Source organism: Epinephelus moara, chromosome 24 (assembly GCF_006386435.1).
Source record: "Epinephelus moara isolate mb chromosome 24, YSFRI_EMoa_1.0, whole genome shotgun sequence".
In the NCBI taxonomy this organism is placed as follows: Eukaryota; Metazoa; Chordata; class Actinopteri; order Perciformes; family Serranidae; genus Epinephelus; species Epinephelus moara.
Genome location: NC_065529.1, coordinates 16,149,352 through 16,168,827, shown reverse-complemented (window position 1 = coordinate 16,168,827; position 19,476 = coordinate 16,149,352). Strand labels below are relative to the sequence as shown.

The window sequence follows — 19,476 nt, the reverse complement described above, 5'->3', positions numbered from 1 at the left end:
GCTGGGCTGCTGTACTGGGAGCTTTTAACTGAGACCTCTTGGCAGCAGTTCTTTGGCTGCACGCGCTGCGGTGGTAGCATAGCAACAACTGCGAAGGAGCTCGAGCCTGAAAAGAAATCCCACAGTGTGGTCTGAGCCTCGTTTCTAAAGGCTAAACTTCTTCTCCTGTCCCCCACCAGCTACTTCTCACCGCGACCCGGATGTTTCTGACGCCATTTTACTGTTCTTATAATGTGGTAAGGGGGTTCCTTCTGTCTGGGCTGCTTCAAATAAAACACTCACACATGTCGCGAGGCTGTGAAGCGCCTAACTTTTGTGATAGCTAACAGTTAGCTAGTTTAATATGCGGAGTGGCGCCCCCTCTGGTGATACGACGCTTATTGTGAGAGGAGAAAAACAGCTTCAGCATTTTCCTTCATCCCATTGTCATAGAAAGATAATTAAATTAAAACATATTTAACGTTACAGTATTTTGCATAAAGCGCGATAAGAGTCTTGAATATTAGGAGATGGTTGGTTGGCACGTTAGCTATCGTCTCGGACGTTTTAGCAGCCACCGTTAATTTCATCGATACACACTTCATGTATCATAAACTTAATTAAAAATGTTTAAGGCCTGATTTTATATGATTTATCAGCCTGGGCTGGTGCTATGATAACCACAGGGAGCTCACACACTGGTGCAGCAACGGCTCCAATTTTCACCCTTGTGATATTTTGCGAAATCGATCACAACTCGCGATAATGTCGGCACGTTATATTAAACAGCTGCTAACATAGACAACACTACCTCCTGTTATTCCCTGAGTGAAAGTAACAGTAAAATGTAAACTCACTCGCTATTACAGTCAGTACCAGTGTTATTCCTCAAAAGGCGGCTAACGTGATTCAGTCATCCAGCCAGTCTCTGCCTGCTCCTCCATTGCAGTCATGATGCAGCCCGACTCCCGGCGGCGGTTCGGGTACTGTCCTGATGGATCTACTTTAGAAACGGCTCTATGATTTTATTAAAGCCTACAAAGCAGATAACATCGAGACTCAATGTTACTCACCCTGTGACTGGGCCATCGATGATGCTCTCAGTGTCCCTCTCTCCCTCGCTCTTGTGAGATACTTTTGGAAAGGAGACACTATTCCACGCCTTGTAGGCGGGACACAGTGTAAATGTCACCGTCTGCTAATGAGACAGGCCCTTCATCTCATCATTACTGCACACTCTGACATCTTCCTCTAATGCAGACAGGTAAGTTACTGTGCAAAGGATGCGAGATCACTGTCTCTGTATGTATATGACAAAGGTGCAGTAATCTCTGACAGGGTCATAGTGAGTCTTAATAAGACATCTTACTATGCACAAGACGTGTGTATCTATAGCCTTTGTTTTTTCATCATTTCATTAAATTTTACCTTTCTTCCAAGGTAGTTTGTATCATTTAAGCCCAAACCAATACGACCTAAAGCTGAGAATATCACTTAATAAGATGCCAAGTCTAAAATATGTATTTTTAGATCTAGGCCTGGTTGATTTTGCTCAGATGTATATTACTTACAAAAAAGTCACAGACTACTGTAAACAATAAATACTTAGTAAATACTGTATGATGCAACTCCTGCATGCATCTGTATTAAATGTCAGGGCCATAAAACCGATACATTGTTTGTTGTGACCAATAACAGTGTGATAGCCATAACATTACTCTTCCATTAAAAACAGTGAAGGACATTAGAGGCTGTATTGTAATCTAATTTTTAGAGTGACTACTTCATGTTCCCACTGTCACTACAATTTCTGTGGCAATTTCTTGAAGTTTTAACAGGCAGCAATGCAATTTATACAGATTTAAAATAAAATATTGATTGATTGGAGAGCCCCCACATTAAACATGATTCACAATACAACACCCAGCAGTTAGTGTAGGAAAGTGCACCCACTTGCTTAAAGTGACAGTTCACTCCAAAATTCAAATCACATGTTGTTGCTCTTACCCGTAGTGCTATTAATCACGCTACACTGTTTTGGTGTGAGCTGCTCAGTGTTGGAGATACTGGCTGTAGAGATGTCTGCCTTCTGTCGAATATAGTGGAACTATGGCACTTGGCTTGTGGTGTTCAAAGTGGGGAAAATTTTATTTTTTTTAAAACTCAACAGCAATGTCTCTTTCCAGAAATCATGACCCAGTTACTCAAGATAATCTACAGACCAGTTGTGAGCAGTTTCATGTAGGAACTATTTTCTTTCTCCCGAACTACACCTGCCAACTGAATCACCACACAGAAAAAAGGTGCATCTTCTGTCTAGATTTACTTAGTAGAAGCACATTTCTTTTTGTTTACTAGGTCTGTGGATTATCTTGAGTAACAAGGTCATGATTTCTGGAAAGAGACATGATTGTTGTACTTTTTTTGGCCCGTTGAGCACCACAAGCCGAGTGCCATCTAGTTCCATAATATATGAGAGAAGGCAGACATCTCTACAGCTGATATTTCCAACACTCAGCAACTCACACCAAAACAATCTAGACTAATGAATAGCAGTACAGATAAGAGGAAAAATATGAATTTTGATTTAGGAGTGAAATGTCCTTTAAGCCCTTTAGGCGTTTTTGTTGAGTGACATGTTTTGTGTCTGACACAGTGACTTGCACCTGTCTGCCTGTGTCATGGTTACACTTGTAGTGTTCATTCCCAGGCACAGAAGAACTGCAGCTGCTGTAATTATCGGATGATACATCCTTATCGGAATAATAACAATAATTTTCTCATTTATTAGAGATTGGCCACCAACATTCTGAGCAAGATTTCTTGTGTAAAATCTGCTAAACAAATGTGCCTATCAAAGAAACCTTAACATTTTTATATTGCTTAAGAAAACTAAATCCAACATAGCCATTTTTTGTATCAAGTTTCTCTCCTGAGAAGATGCACCACACTGGCAGCAAATTGCATTCACAGCACAATACATTTTTATTGAACACAGAAACCATGTGTACAGGGAAAATATCCACAGCCTCAACTGATTAGGTAACACTTGGCTCACCTCATGGGATGGATGCTGGTGAAACTTGAGGGGACAAGCAGACGACTGCACTTAAATTCACTCAGGGAACAACTTTTGAAAATCAAACAACAGCTGAATGTTTTTAGCTCCACATTACATTCTCATGCATGACATCAAAAATAGTATTTCTGACATAATAGTTTCATCAACAAACACAGACATACCCAATCTCAAATGTTTGACAGGCACAGACACTGAGCCAAACTGCTGCTCTGGAAAGTCAAAGTTTAGAATTAGCTTCAGATTACATCGGGTTTATATAAAAAAAAAAATCATCACCTAATATCAAGACCTATTGGATGCATTTCAGTCAATCACACATTCTGTAGTTTATCCATGGATCAAGTGTACCAGTAACCCCAACATTCACAGATAGAAAATTATGATACTGCAGAGCTATAAGCTCTTTTACAGTTTTCAGTGGCTGATCTAATGTTTCCCTTTTCAAATGTGAGGTATCACAAAGTCCTCCATTCATTTCCTGGCAGTTTATATGTTTTATGTCATGCCATCAGAAAATTAAAATAAAAATAACTAACATAAAGCTTCAGTAATATCGGGAAGGCTGAGGGTAACAATATATCTTCGATGGTAATTTACTGACATGTACACCTCACTGCATCAGAGACGCACAGACTGACACCAGCATCAACAGAAAGCATCACAGCTGTTTAAGGTTTGTAAACACATGACCATACATGAACACATGACTGCAGAGGTTCAGCGACACAAATGCTCCAGGAGTGATCGTTTTTTTGGGGGGTTTTTTACACCATTGCACTGTGACTGAGAAAACACCAGTGTTGTAGATCTGCCTTTTTGATGTCATTGAATACACTTCTTTCAGCAAAAACAAAATGAGCCACAGCAGATCCTGCTGTAATAAGGTCTACATCCAAACAATGCTGAAAGGTTCAGAAAGAAAGCATGTTCACTGGGGCTGCAACTAACAGTTGTTTTCATTATTGATTAGCCTGCCAATTATTTTCACAACTAATCATTTAGTCCATAAAATGTAAGAAAAATGTAAGAAAAATATGAAAATGCGCATCACAATTTCCAAGAGTCCAAAGTGCTGACTTCTAATTGCTTCTTTTGTCCAACCAACAGTCTAAAACCCAGAGATTTTTCAATTACCATCATAAATGACAAAGAAAAGCAGCAAATTCTAACATTTAAGAAGCTAAAACCTACAAATGTTTGACACTTCAGCTTGAAAAATAACTGAAAAGATGAATCAATTATCAAGAATAGTTGGCAATTAATTTTCTATCAATCAACTAATTAGTTAATCGTCTAATTGTTGCAGCTTTAACGTTAACTACTGAAAACTCAGCTGTAAACTGAAGACTTCTTAGAGGTAGGAAATGGGCATGGAACAAAGTTCCCAGAAAATAGCCTTCACACGTTAAAAGCTGTGATAATAAAACATTATTTCTACCAATCATAAGGCCCAATGAGTGCTGCCTATAGAAGCACAGCAAAATATTATAACACCCTAATAACAAACAACGGCAACGACCCAGCAGCTTTATTGCACTGGTAGACTGCTCTGTGAGCAGATAATAATTAACTACTGGCCGATGATCACAGACACCAAGCCTCAAAGAATCCAATGCAAACCAATCATGTTCTAATATTAGTCATTATCCTCTGGTTTAAAATTTTATGCAAATGTAGACGAATCAAATAGAGTTGTCCGATACCAGTATCAGCAATGCCTCCAATACTGCCTAAAAGTATGAATTGGGTGGTGATCTGATACCACATAACTTATAAATAAACTTCAAAGTAGTCTCACATCTGGATTAAATGGCAGTTTTCCGAGAAATCAACTCTTCTTTGCGTCTCTAAAATGGTAGCCTACACAAAGAGTTGCGCTGTGCAGCCACTGGCAACAACTGTTTTAGAGCAGCGAAGAAGAACTGATTTCTGCTCAATTGTGTAAAGTTAGCTGTTAGGAAAATGCCAACAATTTGACGATATTTTACACTGGAAAGTCCCACAAGTTTAGGGTTTAACCTGAGCCATGCCATACAACAATGTTAGTACTCATTTTCCATCCATAAAGGGTTAGCAGTATACAGCTGGTAATTATTTAAATTATTTATTTTTAATACGATTGTATCAGATCGGTACACAAGTTAAAGTATCAGAATTGGTATCAGAAAGGAAAAAAAGAATATTGGAGCATCTCTACAATCAAACCCAGACCTGGAGGTGAAATTGGTTTAAGTGTATTTAACTTGAGTTGAGTCTGAGTGGTTTGCATCATTTATGAAGACTTGGATCTTTAAACTATTACACGTACAAATTAAACTTAAGTTATTTACTGTATGAAACAGCTGCTACACCTCATGTTTTAGGAAATTAAAAGCCACATAGGGAAGTAACTGTAGATTCTGCAAAAATACGTCCTAGCTTTAAACCTCGACAGCTCGTTTAAATTTTCAAATTACCAGTGGCTGGTAAAATACCCAATTTCACACTGATTACATTCCCACTCTCTAAAACAATGAGCTTTGTGTGATACATTTGCATCTATGATGAACATCGTGAGTGCAGCTGCCATTTCATCGGACAGAGGGACGTACCAGGTTGATTAAATTAATTCATACCAAGTGTTTGAGAGCTATGACCGTCTAACCATCCAGCGTATAATGAGCCTCATTAACATTACTCCACAGCTCGGATGTTGATAAGAGTGTGAGGATATTTGTGACACCAAATCCTCACAATACATAATGAGCAAGGTGCTGCAATAACACGGAAGTGGAGAATAGATCACACGAGGAGTTGCTTCATACCAGATAAAATATACAGTGACTGTTAAGATCAGTTCAGTTGAGGTCACAAGTTACAGGTTCACAGGCAACACCATGCACTTCACAATGTAGTCTACATCTGTGTTCAGTTATTGAAACACACCCTCCACACACTCATTCTCTACGTACAGTATATCACCCTATGATGAGGGACTTCTGTGTGTAATTATCTACAAACTGTATATCTCATCTTTAATCACCAATTACTTAAAAATAACAAATGTTGTTGCTTGAAAATAAAATTACAAAATTATGGATCAAACAATTACTGATGTCCAACAAGTGCCTTTCAAAATATGAGACATTGTTCACTGTTTTTAGAGCATCACCTGGATTTATAAAACAACAAGGGAATACCATCTGTTCTGACTGTGTGAACTCTGATTGGGAAGTGTCAATTCAAATACTCAGCCAGCTTCAAGGTCGGAAAAAGAAAGAAAAAAGAAAAAACAAATACACAGTATAATAATACATTAATCCCCCTCCTCTCCCCCAGTAGATCAGTAACTATTGGCAGGTATTGTGACATTTTTTGATTTAATGCTTCAGGATTTAATTTTGCGACTGATTTCTGACATATTCTCAGCCCAAAAAGATTAATTCCAACTGTTATAAACACACAATGTGATTTATGTTTGATTGATTAATGCTGCAGTATAAAGTAACATTACTTGAGGAGATGCATACCAAAAAAAAATCCTAAAATAATGTTAAGGATGTGCTTAAACTGTTATTTTTACTTTGCAATAAACATTTGAATGGGAGTCAATGACATATCTTGTACTGCTGTTGACAGCAGATAGTGACAGTATTGTATCAACCAATCAAAATTACTTTCAACAGCTCATTGATGTTAAAGACATTCATTTGGTGCATGACACCACGGTGATACAATACAAGCATTGAACCCTACAGAGATTTACCTAACCATTTTACCAGATGGGCAGTTATTGATAAACTTTATGTGTTTAGGACACATTCAATTTAACTTTTAAGCATCCTGTTATATAATTTTCTGGTCTTGATAACATGATCATGTATATGCAGCTCTCTGCTGTCAAACCCATTGACTGTTTGCACATTTTAAACAAAAGAAATTAAATCAAAACTAAAAAACTATAAAGGTCATTTAGCTCTAGCTCATTACACATTCAATTATTTCATTTAAACTTTACATTCCCAAATAAATTTGATTAATGAGAGCCAATTTGTTAGTGATTATTTGTTCCTTTGATTTAAGACAACACTTTCTGACTACAGCGTAGAAAAGGCTCCAGTTCTATTAGAGAAAAACAAACTCGTCATAATCAATTCTACAAGAACAAAATGTGCAAAAGGTCCAGGGGCAGAGCAAATCAATTTGATTGAACAAACAGAAAATCATGTCATTAGTGTTTAGTCAATCACACTGTATTTACAAGGATTTATATTTACAATGTCAGATTTCCTCTGTCATGCATCGTTTTTTTTTTTTAATGTGGTGAATTAAGAACCAGTATCGTTACACCCACACAGTATGAACACTGGCTTATTCACCATTAAGAGTAATATATTAGGGGAGCCCAGGCAGAAAGTTATGACCATATCTACACTGATTTATGCCTCATTTATTGTGATGGAGCTAATTTACAATAAAATACATGACGACATGTCAGTATAGCTGTACATTTTGAGAATGTGAGCTCAACTTAACCCTGGGCTTTGTTTATTGTTTCTTGGGTTCATAATAAATATATTTTTGAATGGATTGGCAGGAACTAAGCTGACACAGCTCTTTCCCTAAAAGTGCCAGTGAGATGAACAGAGAGAGAGAAACAGGGAGAAGAAAAGGATGAGGAGATGTATGGTTGTGAGGTCACTACCAGTCTGCATTATCCCAGGTTTCCTCCGCAGGTTTTGTGGGACTCTTCTTCGTCTTACCATCTGCGTTCTCCCAGTTGTTGTCCCAGGCTTCCCAGCTCTCCTCTGTGCTGTGTTTGTTGTTGGACGCTGCTTCGGAGCCCCAATTGTCCCAACTGTCAGAGCTCTTCTTTGCGGAATTATCTGCGATGGTCCAGCTGTCACTGCTGGGAGATTTCTTGGCCTTTAAGGAGCTGTTGCTGCCAAAGGTTTCCCAGAAGTCCCTTGACACAGGCTGGCTAGAACTGCCCTGATATCCCTCAGTGGCATCCATGTTCTGGTAGCTCTCTCCAGCAGACCTGAACAGTCACAACATGAAAACAGGCTTAGCTTTAAATCACGCAGTACAAAAGATTTTGCATGCGGGAGATTTAAATTGTATGAAGCTGTTATTATTACCCATCCTCCGGTTTTCCAGAGAAGATATTGGTCAATTTTGCACCAGCTCCCTGAACCTAAAAACAGAGGACACTTCAGCCTACAAGAATTTTCTACACACGTTACTGCAGGTGTTAAAACACTGACACTGTAAGACACAAATGATTAATACGTAGCATTTAACATGATCTAAAAATTGAATCAAGTGATAATAAAAGGAATACAAATAACACAATATTTGCGACACAACAAATATTATGCTGCATTTTTAGTTTTAGCAACAGTCAGAAGCAGTAACAATAAAACTACAAAGAGATGTTTGCTTTCTAACACATCACAAAGGTTGACCACCAAGTACTCACCGCCAGATTATAAATGGCAGCAAGAAAACAAGAGAATGACAAATTAGAATTGTTCAAACATTCATCATCAGAGCAAAACCAGTCTCCTTTGAGGGTTATGATGTTTGGGGACGGGGCAGCCTCTGCAGATATTGCCAGTCTAAGAGACACTCAGGTATTGAGACACCCAGGTATAAATTTATAAGCGTTGGATCAGAGCTGCTGCTGCTGGTGGCTCAGGAGACTGGTTTTGCATCTGCACAGTGCAGCCGAGATCTGCCCATCCTACCTTGTTTGCCAGCTCAGAGATGCCGACTGCCATTTCATCTAGCAATTTGCCATCTTTGACCTGAATGAGCCAAATTATTATTAAAACTAATGAAAAAAATACATCCATATATATATTAACAGAGCATGTAGTGAGCAGCAGTTTGTTTTTGATTGTGAGAAAAGCAATTTGTGATTTGTTAAAGGCACTGATAATCAACATGAGGAAATTACATTTTGTTTGAGCCTTAACAGAAATAGCTCCACTGAAGCAGCTACAACCATTTAGCCAGAGAGCAAGAAGACTGTTACAAAGGCACAAACTATACAGACCTTAAATCACCAACGGCAACTGTACATTAGACGACAAAACATTTGGTTTAATAGCAGTTTCACCACAAAGGGATTTTTAACTAATTAAAAAGTAAACTCTACTTAAATCTTCCTCCATTTTGATTTATGAACGTTAGCATGTTTTCATATGGCTACACAGGCCTCATTTGATCTCATCCAGGAGCTGCTCACTTGACACCAAGAGTTAAAGCAGGTGTGTGGAAACAAACTCACCATGACCTCAAGGATAGTGACATATAAGTGCATACATGATTTAAAAACAATAAAGCAATTGTCAACTGAAGAGCCCCAGGTTGAGTCTCTTAATGTTTTCTGAACTCAATAAGAAAATCTCACCATTTAAGAAACATGAGGACCAAGACTGTGGCACTTTATCTTTTGTGTGTGGCTTGAATTTCCAAGATAAAAGCCAAATTTGAGATTTTAAAATCATCTACCTCGCCAGATGAAAGGGAAATCAAATTTGAATATGATCTTTGTGTCAAATATAGATTTCTTATTCTTGAAGTTGGATGTTGCACAGCTTTGAAGCTGAACCGAAACATTTTTAAATGCAAGGGCGTAGGTTTTGTTTCAACGTCGGGGGACACACACATGAAACGGGGTTTTTGTGTCCTCTGCCAGACATTTTTGAGCATCAAACACTTAATGCCCTGCATTGTGGTGGATTTGTATGTCCCAATTTGTGCCTTTTCTGCATCAATTTATGGAGTAACTGTCTTAAATTTTGTAGAAGTTCCTCTGCTACTTTTACATTAACAAGCTGTTGAGGTTTAAAGCTAGGATGTATTTTTGTATTTTGTATTTTTTCTTATGTTACTTTGAAACTAAAAAATTAATGCCTTGAAGTTGGCATCATGATATCCAAACAAAGACATAAGCTCCTAAGTGTTTAAATGTATTTTAAGCCTTGTAGAGTGACTGTGCTGGAAGTTAACACTGACTCACATCCGTGACCAAACAGTTCACAGCTGTGTGCTTCTGCACATCCCATTGCTGAGTCACTAACTGGGGGAAACAAAGGGATTTTAACAAGTTCCTTTTCTGCATCCTTGAAACCGTAGGTTCTGTCGTTTAATGTAAGCTGGCATAAAGCAGATAGACTGACACAGGCAAGCAGTGGAGAAAATAGCACATTCACATCTGAAGCTGTTTTTTTGCTATGAAGCACTGAATCCCACCACCAAGTCAACAACTTCAAACATCAATGTTACCTTTTCTTGGGTGGGTTTGATAACATTCTCATTTATTGTCTGTCCTAACTCTGTGGCCTAGTTGGGAGTCAGAGGGGAGAATTCACTTGAATGAAACAGAGTTTAACATTCACAGTAGAGCAAGACACTGAGCCGCTTGTTCTGCAGTTGCATTAAGTGACTGATCATTCCCATTCACCATGACACTGAACAAGCACTAGAGGGTGTAATGGTTCCAAAAAACTTGCATCATCAGTGTACAGTACATTTTTCTTACAAGGCAACACTGCATACACCTTATTTTTCTGTGAAGTTAAACTAGAAGCCTTTTAAATGTACATCTGCAATGCTAGATATTAAAAAGACAACATCTTTGCTTTTTTATTTTACCTCCTAAGCTCTGCAGGGTAACATGCTGCATAAAGGATTTTTCCAGTTACCTTGTTGCCTTATTTATGGACAAATCACAAAATAGTTGAGCAGCCAACACCTACACATTAAACACCTACCAAATGTTGCTATGCTTTTATTTTAACAAATGCCAAACTTAATTGTTTTTACATACCATTACACCTCTATGACACAGTTAGCAGTCAACACAAACACATGCATGAATGGATAATCCATTATTAATGGATACGAGTGAACAGTTTATGGAACGTTTCTATATTAGGGGTAGGAATTACAGGCAATCCCCACACCGCAATACAGTTACCAACTGTCTTTCACAGGTTATCCATAAACTCAAAGTACATGAACAAAGAATTAATAAGTGTATCCAAGCAGAAGCGTGTAAAGGTGGCGTTCACCATTTTGCAAAATGTTTGTTAAGCTATGAATACTAACTGAAAAACTGACAAGCTGACAAAAATAAAGAAAATGGTTGATGCGTATTTTAAATAAAAAACATGATGCGGAAAAAGCGCCATGCACCTATTATCTGCTTTACCGGTTCTGGGGGCGCTTTATAGCCCCTTAACTACATCCAGAGAAGGCAAAGAGATATTAAAGTAGTAACACAGTTATTGCAGTTTGAGAGTTTACATTATATGTTAACAGATTTACAAGCAAAATGGTACACATTAAGAAAATGTGGGGGTATTACTCAATAAAACAGATAGAGAAGGACAGGGAAAAACTTCAAATGTAATTCTGACTGACAGAAACCTTTAGCAGTGCAGGTACAGGTAACTATATGAGTCTTACCTTTAGGGTTGCTTGGTTTGCCAGTTTAGATGTCTGTGTGAGGGGGGAAAGGACAAACACGAATGAATGAACTGCCTTTACTTTATAAGGGTTGGTATTTAGATTGTTAATTTTTAGTTTTTTTACACAGAAATTCAGACTCAAATTCGACACTGCTGAAATATGATACAGCATTTATTGCGTAAATACACTTACATTATCTTTAGCAATAGAAGCAAACTTGCTAGCTCCAACAGTGAAACTGCTCCAACCCTGTAAAAAATAAAAAATAAATTACTAGGGGAAGAAAAATGCCACAAAAAGTACAACTCAGATTTATATTGTGACTTACTGAATAAATAGAAGACATGGCATTGTTGATGAAGTCATCCTCTTTCTTCTCTGGGGTCACTGTGTTGCCGAAGCCAACATACCGATTCTCCTGATTCCCACTGTAGCCCCCTCCACTGAAGAGGCATAAAAACATTTTTAAAAACACTTCTTTGAAGGAAAACAACAGACAAGTGCATAATATAAGAAATATAAAGACTGTCACCTCTGATATGAGTTAACATCGTCACTCAACCAGTCTTCAAAAGCTTTGTCGTTAGATTTCCCTGAGCTTTGTCCAGGTCCTCCAGAGCTGTATGACAGAAACATGAATTCACAGCTTTAACTCCTGTCCTGTAGTCTGGCACTGCACATAGTGTGTAAAACATTTCTAGCACTTTTACCGATGAGCGGATGAAAGGCTGGTCTTGGGTTGAGGAGATGTCCAGTTTCTGGCAGGGGACGTCTCAATGGACCACTCCTTACCCTCTGCTAAAGTCGCAACCTGTCATGTACAGTGTCAAAAGATGGTGAAACAATGTGATGAACAGAGGACACCCTCACAAGACAGTAATCTCACAGAAGCCTCAGTGACAATCAGACCATTCTGCAACTAGCTTTCTGTTTGAAGGTATAGATCTTGTCTGGCACACACACTTACAGTTAGAATTAAAGATCAAGTTCCCTCTTTGGTCAATTTCATGGTCAGTTACTCCTTTAGTTTATTTATTTTAACTGAATGAATGGACAAATGGATTACTACTGACAAACCACTGACATGCTTTAGCTTCCTGAATTAAATAATGGAGACCCGGACTCGGATAAGCGGAGGACGACGAGACGAGACGAGACGAGACGAGACGAGACGAGACTTTAGTCCTAAATGTGAAATGTGTAGGATATCAATAGTTGACCATTAGGTGTGCATATCTCACCTTGTCTCTAAAGAGCGCAGCAGCTTTGCTATTGTATTTCTCCTGTAAAGTCCAGGTGGGATCATAATCATCTTGGAGTTCAAGAAAAAGGCGGAATTTTCCATTTCCTCCCGCTTTCATCTTCTCAAGCTCAATATCCTTCCACTTGTCCATGGTGACAGAGCGCACAAAACTGCAAACAGGGCAGAAGAGATACATTAATCATTATCGGGCTGTTCAGGGTCTCCAGAATCATCAACACTATAATACATTCCACTATTCTTACCTGAGATGTACTCCCAGGCCCCGGTGCTTGCCAGAGCACTCAAGACAAATCCAGATCCCATAGGTCACACTTACCCACTGAGGGTTAAAAGCCCCACACTCAAAACACAGCTGATAAAACAAGACACAGGACAATTAATGAATTTACACATAAAAACTACTGAGATTGATTTACACACTTTTGCACATTGGATATCATATGAAGGCTGGCCCTGCATTATAATACAAATGTCTAAGACAAACAAAAAGTCCATTAAAACCAATGTATTTCACCATTGTGCACCATTGTTCTTTATCCTAACTTGTCAAAAGACAAAACAAGACTATTAAACATTTACATTAAAAACATTTTTATAACGTTGACATTTACTTGAGTGATGTTTCAAGAGTGAGTTATTTTCTTTAAGTATGTCAGTTAACTAACAGAACAATAATATATTTAATTATATGGTGCATTTATTTTTAGCTTAGGCGACATATCTGTCCTACTGTTACTGCCAGAGATGCAGGCCAACAAGATGTCCACTGGCAGCAAAACTGCCACCTAAAATTACTCCCACCATTTATTTGAACAAGGATAAAAGCGGGGACATTTTGTGGAGGACTATGGAAAGGTGCTGCTTTGCGAGCCTCCCAAACACCTGCTACCTGCTATGTGAATTATACGCTTCCAGTGAGGTGACTCGATTATGACCAAGAAGTGAAAATGACAAGTCACATGAATAAGTTCCTGTGAAGACTTACATTGTTCTCGTCTTCTGTTCTCACTTCCTTCAGAACTCTTCTGGTCCTTGGACTCGCCATGTTGACCCACACTGAAAGAGAACGACAGATGAAGCACAGTTAATTATCAAAGCAGAGTACTGACACATCATTCCTACTGTATTGTCTCTTCAGGAGAAAATCCACCCTGAAATAGAGGTGACACTTTTTTTTAATTATATAATAGAGGTCAATTTTAATTTGTGAATTAAACCTGTCTGTGGTTCATAGCTGACAGCAGTGAGAGAAGATGTTTTGATGATGTCATCCAAAACAACCCTGGACCTGCTCCATGACAGCAGGCTTGTTTGAGATGAACTGTGCCTCGCCTGAAGCGGATGAAAGCAGCAGGCAGGTTGCAGCCAAGGGTAGTGACAAAGAGGCTGCAGTAAAACCTTCCCAGTGCAGCACAGAAAGTCAGCTAAAGCTTTTTAAACTTGTTATATGTGTAAATATATACAACTTTTCCCCCATTTTTCCCCTTGAAGGGTTTTTTGGGGGACTTTATCCACTGTGAGGGTCCAAGGACAGAGGGATATCGTATGCTGTAAAGCCCGCTGAGGCAAATTGTATTTTGTGATATACAGCTCTATAAATAAAATCGAATTGAACTTTTTCAGGTCACAAATAACTACTGTTTACTGCTGTGGATGTTCTGAGAGATAAACCATATGAGAATCTCATCTACCTATACATATTGTTAGAGGGGCTGTAACTAATGATTATTTGGATTATCAATCAGTGTTTGGACTATATTTTTGATTACCTAATTATCTTTTTGGTCCATAAAATGTGTCAGAAAATAGTAGAAAAAAATTACAAGTTTATCTCTGTACTTGTCCAAAGGCATTCAATTTGCAATGATATCAAACAGAGAAAAGCACCAAATCCTCCCATGTGAGAAGCTGGAGTGAGTGAATATTTGGCATTTTTGCATGGTAAATGGCTCAAAGATTCAACTGATGATTGAAAAATTGCTGTTAACTAATTTTCTGTTGATCCAATAATCAATTAATCAACTAATTATTTCTAAAATAGTTGTGAGCTTTTAATTCTTTAATTCTAAATGCACTATTTTGCATAGGAATTCCAGGTAATTAACCTGTCAACCAGTGTCAGAAATTAGCAAGGGCCACGGGCCATTTGGCCCGCAATTTATCCAAGAATGCCCCCAAAAGCCATGTTCCGGGGGCCAAAATTGCCCCCAGGTTTTCGAAACAACTATATGTATTTATATTTTTAACAGTATTACAATCTGACATTAAAGTATAATTTTATTTTCATTAAATTAATTTACCGTCACGTCTACAACTCATTTTCCAGACATTATCAACGAGATTGCACTGATTACGTGAGAGTAATCTGACAGAGAAGGGGAGGGGGCTTTGCTGTACCATAAGTATAAATTAAGCATTTCTTGGGTGATCTGTGTCTACACAATGACAAATTAATGAAAAATTAAGGTAGAATGAATGTTAAATTTTAAATTAACTTACTTCCAGGATTGCATCTAAGGAATTTATAGTAATTTCGCCTTTTTAACAGTAAAAGTAACTGTAATGTGGTGAAACATTTGTACTGCTATCAGTAGATTAATGGTTAAATCATCACATTTAAACTGGTTGAATATAGGAAATCTGAGTGATATTTTGCAACCATAACTTTATGTAACCCATTATTTATTTCATTTATAGTGGTTTCTACTGAAGAGTGAAGACACTATCTTAGTTGGTTTTGCTTTTTTAGAACATAATTACAATTTTTTGATGGCCCACAAACATTTTGAAAATGCCCCCATTTTTTAGACCGTGGGGGCCAAAATTGCCCCCAAAATATTTTGTTAATTTCATACCTTGCTGTCAACTACTGACATATTACCACCCAGTGTAAAGACATATCTGTGGCCGCCTCAGTCTCATAAGGTTATCGCTGCCCATGGCACTATGGCACCACAGCAAGTCAGCAAATACATGGACAACATGAGTCATGACGGATATGGGTACACATTAACTGCAACAATCTCTACACAGTCTAGCAGGGTTGGAAATTAACTTTTTTGTCCATCTTCCTCAGTAGCTGGTGGACTTCAAAATCTACTAGCCACTTGAGTATTTTACCAGCATGTGGCCAGTGACTGTTGCTAACTTCTAACTCTGGTCTGGTGATGTTGTGTGTTTCTTTTAGTCAAAACATTCCATGAAAGAGACTACAATTAACATTTAATTCATCTTAAGAGAAAAAATCTATGAAGCCAAAGTCTGATGTATCTTATTTCTCCTGTTACAGGCCTGTAATGTCATCCCAAAACTATCAAAACATGTCAGTGAGCCACACCCATACAATGGGTGACTGTATGGGCACTGTAGTTTATTTTGAGCCAATCCTACACCCAACTTCCTGCTGGCGTTAATACTCACGAAAGCACCAAATGTGTATTAATGCACAGCTGGAAATAGTCCCTAACAAATACCATTTTTAGTCCTGTTTGAATGATGACAGCTAAAATCTACAGTGCCCAGCTGTTGTAGATGTTTAAATTTATGTAGCCTTTTTCTGAGAATATGTGGGCCTGGTACTGAGAGTCACAGACAGGGCAAAAAGTCAGAGGACTAAGAGAACACATGAAGGTTGGTATTGATATGTCCATGTAATTAGATTACACTAATAACCATAGAAAGATGGCAGCCTTATCCATCAGACTGTCGGGTATGTTTTAACTTGTAGAAAAGACTCCCGCACACTGTCTAACATGCAAAAATAATGATTTTAATGATGCAGCATTTCAGTAACTAGACCTTCATTAGGTTTGCCTGATGAAGGTCTAGTTACTGAAACATTAGAGCAGTGTGCTAGAGTCTTTTCTACAGGTTTTATTCTTCTCGTCCCTCTCCTACGCACCTGTTTGGAAATAGATATGTGAAGTATTCCTTAATTTTTGGGTGTGTTTTGGGTTTCGTTTGACCAACAGTCCCAAACCCAATTAAATATTATTTACAATAATATAATGATCGGCTGATTCTAATCATTACAGCAGGTTTAAAGATACTGGCATTATTATCCAAAAATCACAGAAGCAGCACAATACACAGTACAACCTCTGCATTAGGGTGGATATGAACTGTGCAGGTGTGGTGTTTTTACAAAGAAACCTTAGAGAAACCTAAGCATAGACACCCTCAGTCGACTGGTAAGTTTACATTCCTCAAACCAACATTGCTTCACTGAGCAGAGGAAATGTCACTCGTCTCAACCAAGCACTGGTAATTTGGGGGATTACTGGGAGCAACAGGATAGATTTTGATGGATATTCTTAATAACAACAGTCAGTAAGAGCGATGCTGCTAGTTAAGCTTATCAGATTTTAATATCAAGATTCACTTGAAGCGAGGCCTAAAGGCAAATAGCCATTATTATACATTTATTAACTACACATAATGTCGCAAATATCCTTCAGGTCATGATGACTTGTGTTTCTTGAGGAAATTCAATCAGTAATGTTGAAACTATTGAAGGTCTCCACACAGAACTGCAGTCGTGTCAACGCTTCTCGACTCGTAGCATTCACTACTGATGTCATTCACCGGGCTCCGTGTGTATTTGACCAGACACGTCTAAATGTTGTGATGACTTGACGATGTCTGACTTCAGGTTATCATTTAAAGCTTATGCCCACACGGACATTACACTAAAATGTGATATTTAACTTAATTTATATGGTAACCATCGGAGATGCTAACGTTAGCTCCCCACCGAGCCAACCGAACCGTTACCTGTCTGTGATTGATGAACAACGAAGACGCTGTTTTCGGAGGGTCTGCTGGCTCCGCCGGGAAACTCTACGGAGGCTTTTCTTCTGTGGCGGAGGCTCAGCAGAGTTTATACTGTCACACACTGTGTCAGGCCCACAGAAGGGAAATATAACGATAGACTGCTGATGTTAAACACCGGTAGCCATGTTCCTGTTTGCATACGTTGGCAGTGCGGTGCATCATGGGAGTCGGTCTTTTCGTCGGTCTCTTCTTCGTCACCGTGTTGTTTCTTCTTCTCTCTCTGTTTGTGTCTCTGCTGCCACCATCGCTTCGGAGAGTGAACATGCATGTGACCGTGATATTACAGACAGGTAAAGCTACAAAATCTAAATTTAGTTTGGTGCATTATTATCATTTAAGCAACATGGCAATAATAGTTGTTGTAGGCATTGCTCATTAAATTTCATATACAAAAAATCGACCTCCGGGGTTGAAACACCAACACGAAAGTGACAAAAACTGCAGTTCTTTGAATGGCCACTCGAGGCTGGCTCCAGAAGCCAGTCAATTCCCATAGACACCTGTGCTAAAATTACCAATGTCATTTAGTTAAGTCTTACAGTTACCTATAATTAAGGGCACCAGTGCCCAAAGCGTCCACTGCACCTCTCTCAGTCAAATCCACCCATTGCTCCTCCACAGTGCCAGCCTCCTCTCACCCAAATATGGCCACTTTTAGTTCCAAAAACCTAAGATGGGGACAGCCACAAACCATTTGGTGACATCACAATAGCTGCATCTATTATTTTTTACCATCTACAGCTATAACATGAGAAAACCCAAGGTAGGCCAAGTGTAAATAAAACTCAAATTTAACAACTGTTAAGTGGCACAGCACACTCAAAAAAAAAAAGATTTGTTGTATTTACTTAAAAATGTCATGTCAATGTTATGTTATATTAACAAAGTTACGTGGAACCACTTGGCATAACATTTTTAAGTAAATACAACAAACCTTTTTTTCATTTACTGTCAGAATTCAGCCTTTATTGTGGATTTGTTCTGTCATTTTATCTTGTTTTACAAGACCTTTGCTAATCTATTTACTGTTAGCAAGTGGTATTATCGGTGGCAGTGGTTGTTGATTAGGTGGGTGCAGTACTAGGTAGATGGGTGGTCACTGGTCACAGAGGAGGAAGTGGGTACACTCCCTTTAATATCTTATTGGATATTACTTTTTCCAGTAACAAGTAGTGTAACTTAGTACTGTAAAATTTCAGTGATAATATTACAGTTACCCCAAAACCAAATAACTCGTAAGAACGTTACTTTTGTTATTACCCCACTACTGACTTGAAATACAACAATAAATCACATTAATCTTTAGGAAAATACCAGTCACAGGCAACAGAAGACCCCCAGGTAAAAAATCATTTACAAGCTATCTAGCCTTGGCTGTGTCTACCAGAGTTACCCTGACATTCACACAGAGGCACATGAGAAGTCAGAATTTTGAGGGAAAAGGCACAAAATTACCAAATTTGTAACGGTGTAACGGAAAAGTAATGTAACGAGTAGTGTGCTGAATTACTGTTGGCAGGGAGTGATAAGTAAAGTAGTTATATTACTTTTGAAAAGAGCAATTAGTAATGCATGATATTCTTAGAGTAACGAGCCCAACGCTGGTTATAATTGTTGGTGCTACTGTTGCTACTGTTGCTTTCATCAGAGCTGAGCAACAACCACAGTTTCCACAGTTACTTTCGATGTCCCACTATTTCTGCTACTGGGGATTGTGGCTGTAAAGAACTTTAATTGATATTCTTCAGTCACTGGGGATAGCTACTGATAGCTACTTGGGAAAGCAAATGCGCTATCCTCTTACTGTTTTGGTTGTGCAGAGGTTGACACAGTACTTTGTGCCATGAATCAAGCC

General features: G+C 38.4%; 2 protein-coding genes across 12 annotated transcripts in view; both read right to left on the bottom strand.

Moving 5' to 3' along the window:
• elmo2 (engulfment and cell motility 2) overlaps positions 1 to 1,127 on the bottom strand; it is a 31,387-nt gene extending 30,260 nt beyond the window's left edge. For 4 of the 6 annotated variants that reach the window (XM_050038277.1, XM_050038281.1, XM_050038280.1 and 1 more), the window contains exon 1: positions 1,053 to 1,127. The gene's annotated coding sequence lies outside the window, so the exon portion shown is untranslated. The other 2 variants (XM_050038278.1, XM_050038279.1) reach the window with 2 other exon arrangements.
• Positions 1,128 to 2,940: 1,813 nt separating this feature from the next.
• arfgap1 (ADP-ribosylation factor GTPase activating protein 1) lies at positions 2,941 to 17,789 on the bottom strand. Of its 6 annotated transcripts, XM_050037469.1 has the most exons (13): positions 17,562 to 17,789; positions 13,774 to 13,844; positions 13,031 to 13,140; positions 12,766 to 12,937; positions 12,235 to 12,335; positions 12,057 to 12,143; positions 11,853 to 11,967; positions 11,717 to 11,773; positions 11,522 to 11,554; positions 10,337 to 10,393; positions 8,791 to 8,850; positions 8,182 to 8,237; positions 2,941 to 8,081 (listed from the first exon to the last, which is right to left on the bottom strand). In XM_050037469.1, exons 2-13 carry the CDS (start codon positions 13,831 to 13,833, stop codon positions 7,742 to 7,744), a joined length of 1,248 nt encoding a protein of 415 aa, XP_049893426.1. In that variant the 5' UTR covers positions 13,834 to 13,844; positions 17,562 to 17,789; the 3' UTR covers positions 2,941 to 7,741. The 6 variants fall into 6 exon arrangements, with proteins under 6 accessions (XP_049893426.1, XP_049893429.1, XP_049893428.1 ...); XM_050037472.1 differs by lacking the exons at positions 8,791 to 8,850; positions 10,337 to 10,393 and adding an exon at positions 11,265 to 11,294 and having other exon boundaries at positions 8,182 to 8,231; XM_050037471.1 differs by lacking the exon at positions 8,791 to 8,850 and having other exon boundaries at positions 8,182 to 8,231.
• Positions 17,790 to 19,476: the final 1,687 nt, after the last annotated feature.

Excerpts from the sequence above, each read along its gene's own strand:
- arfgap1 (XM_050037469.1), bottom strand. The coding sequence starts at position 13,833 with ATGGCGAGTCCAAGGACCAGAAGAGTTCTGAAGGAAGTGAGAACAGAA. Across the intron at positions 12,938-13,030 it reads GGCCTGGGAGTACATCTCAG|TTTTGTGCGCTCTGTCACCA; the intron begins GTAAGAATAGTG and ends CCCTGTTTGCAG. Across the intron at positions 12,336-12,765 it reads CTGCGCTCTTTAGAGACAAG|GTTGCGACTTTAGCAGAGGG; the intron begins GTGAGATATGCA and ends TGTACATGACAG.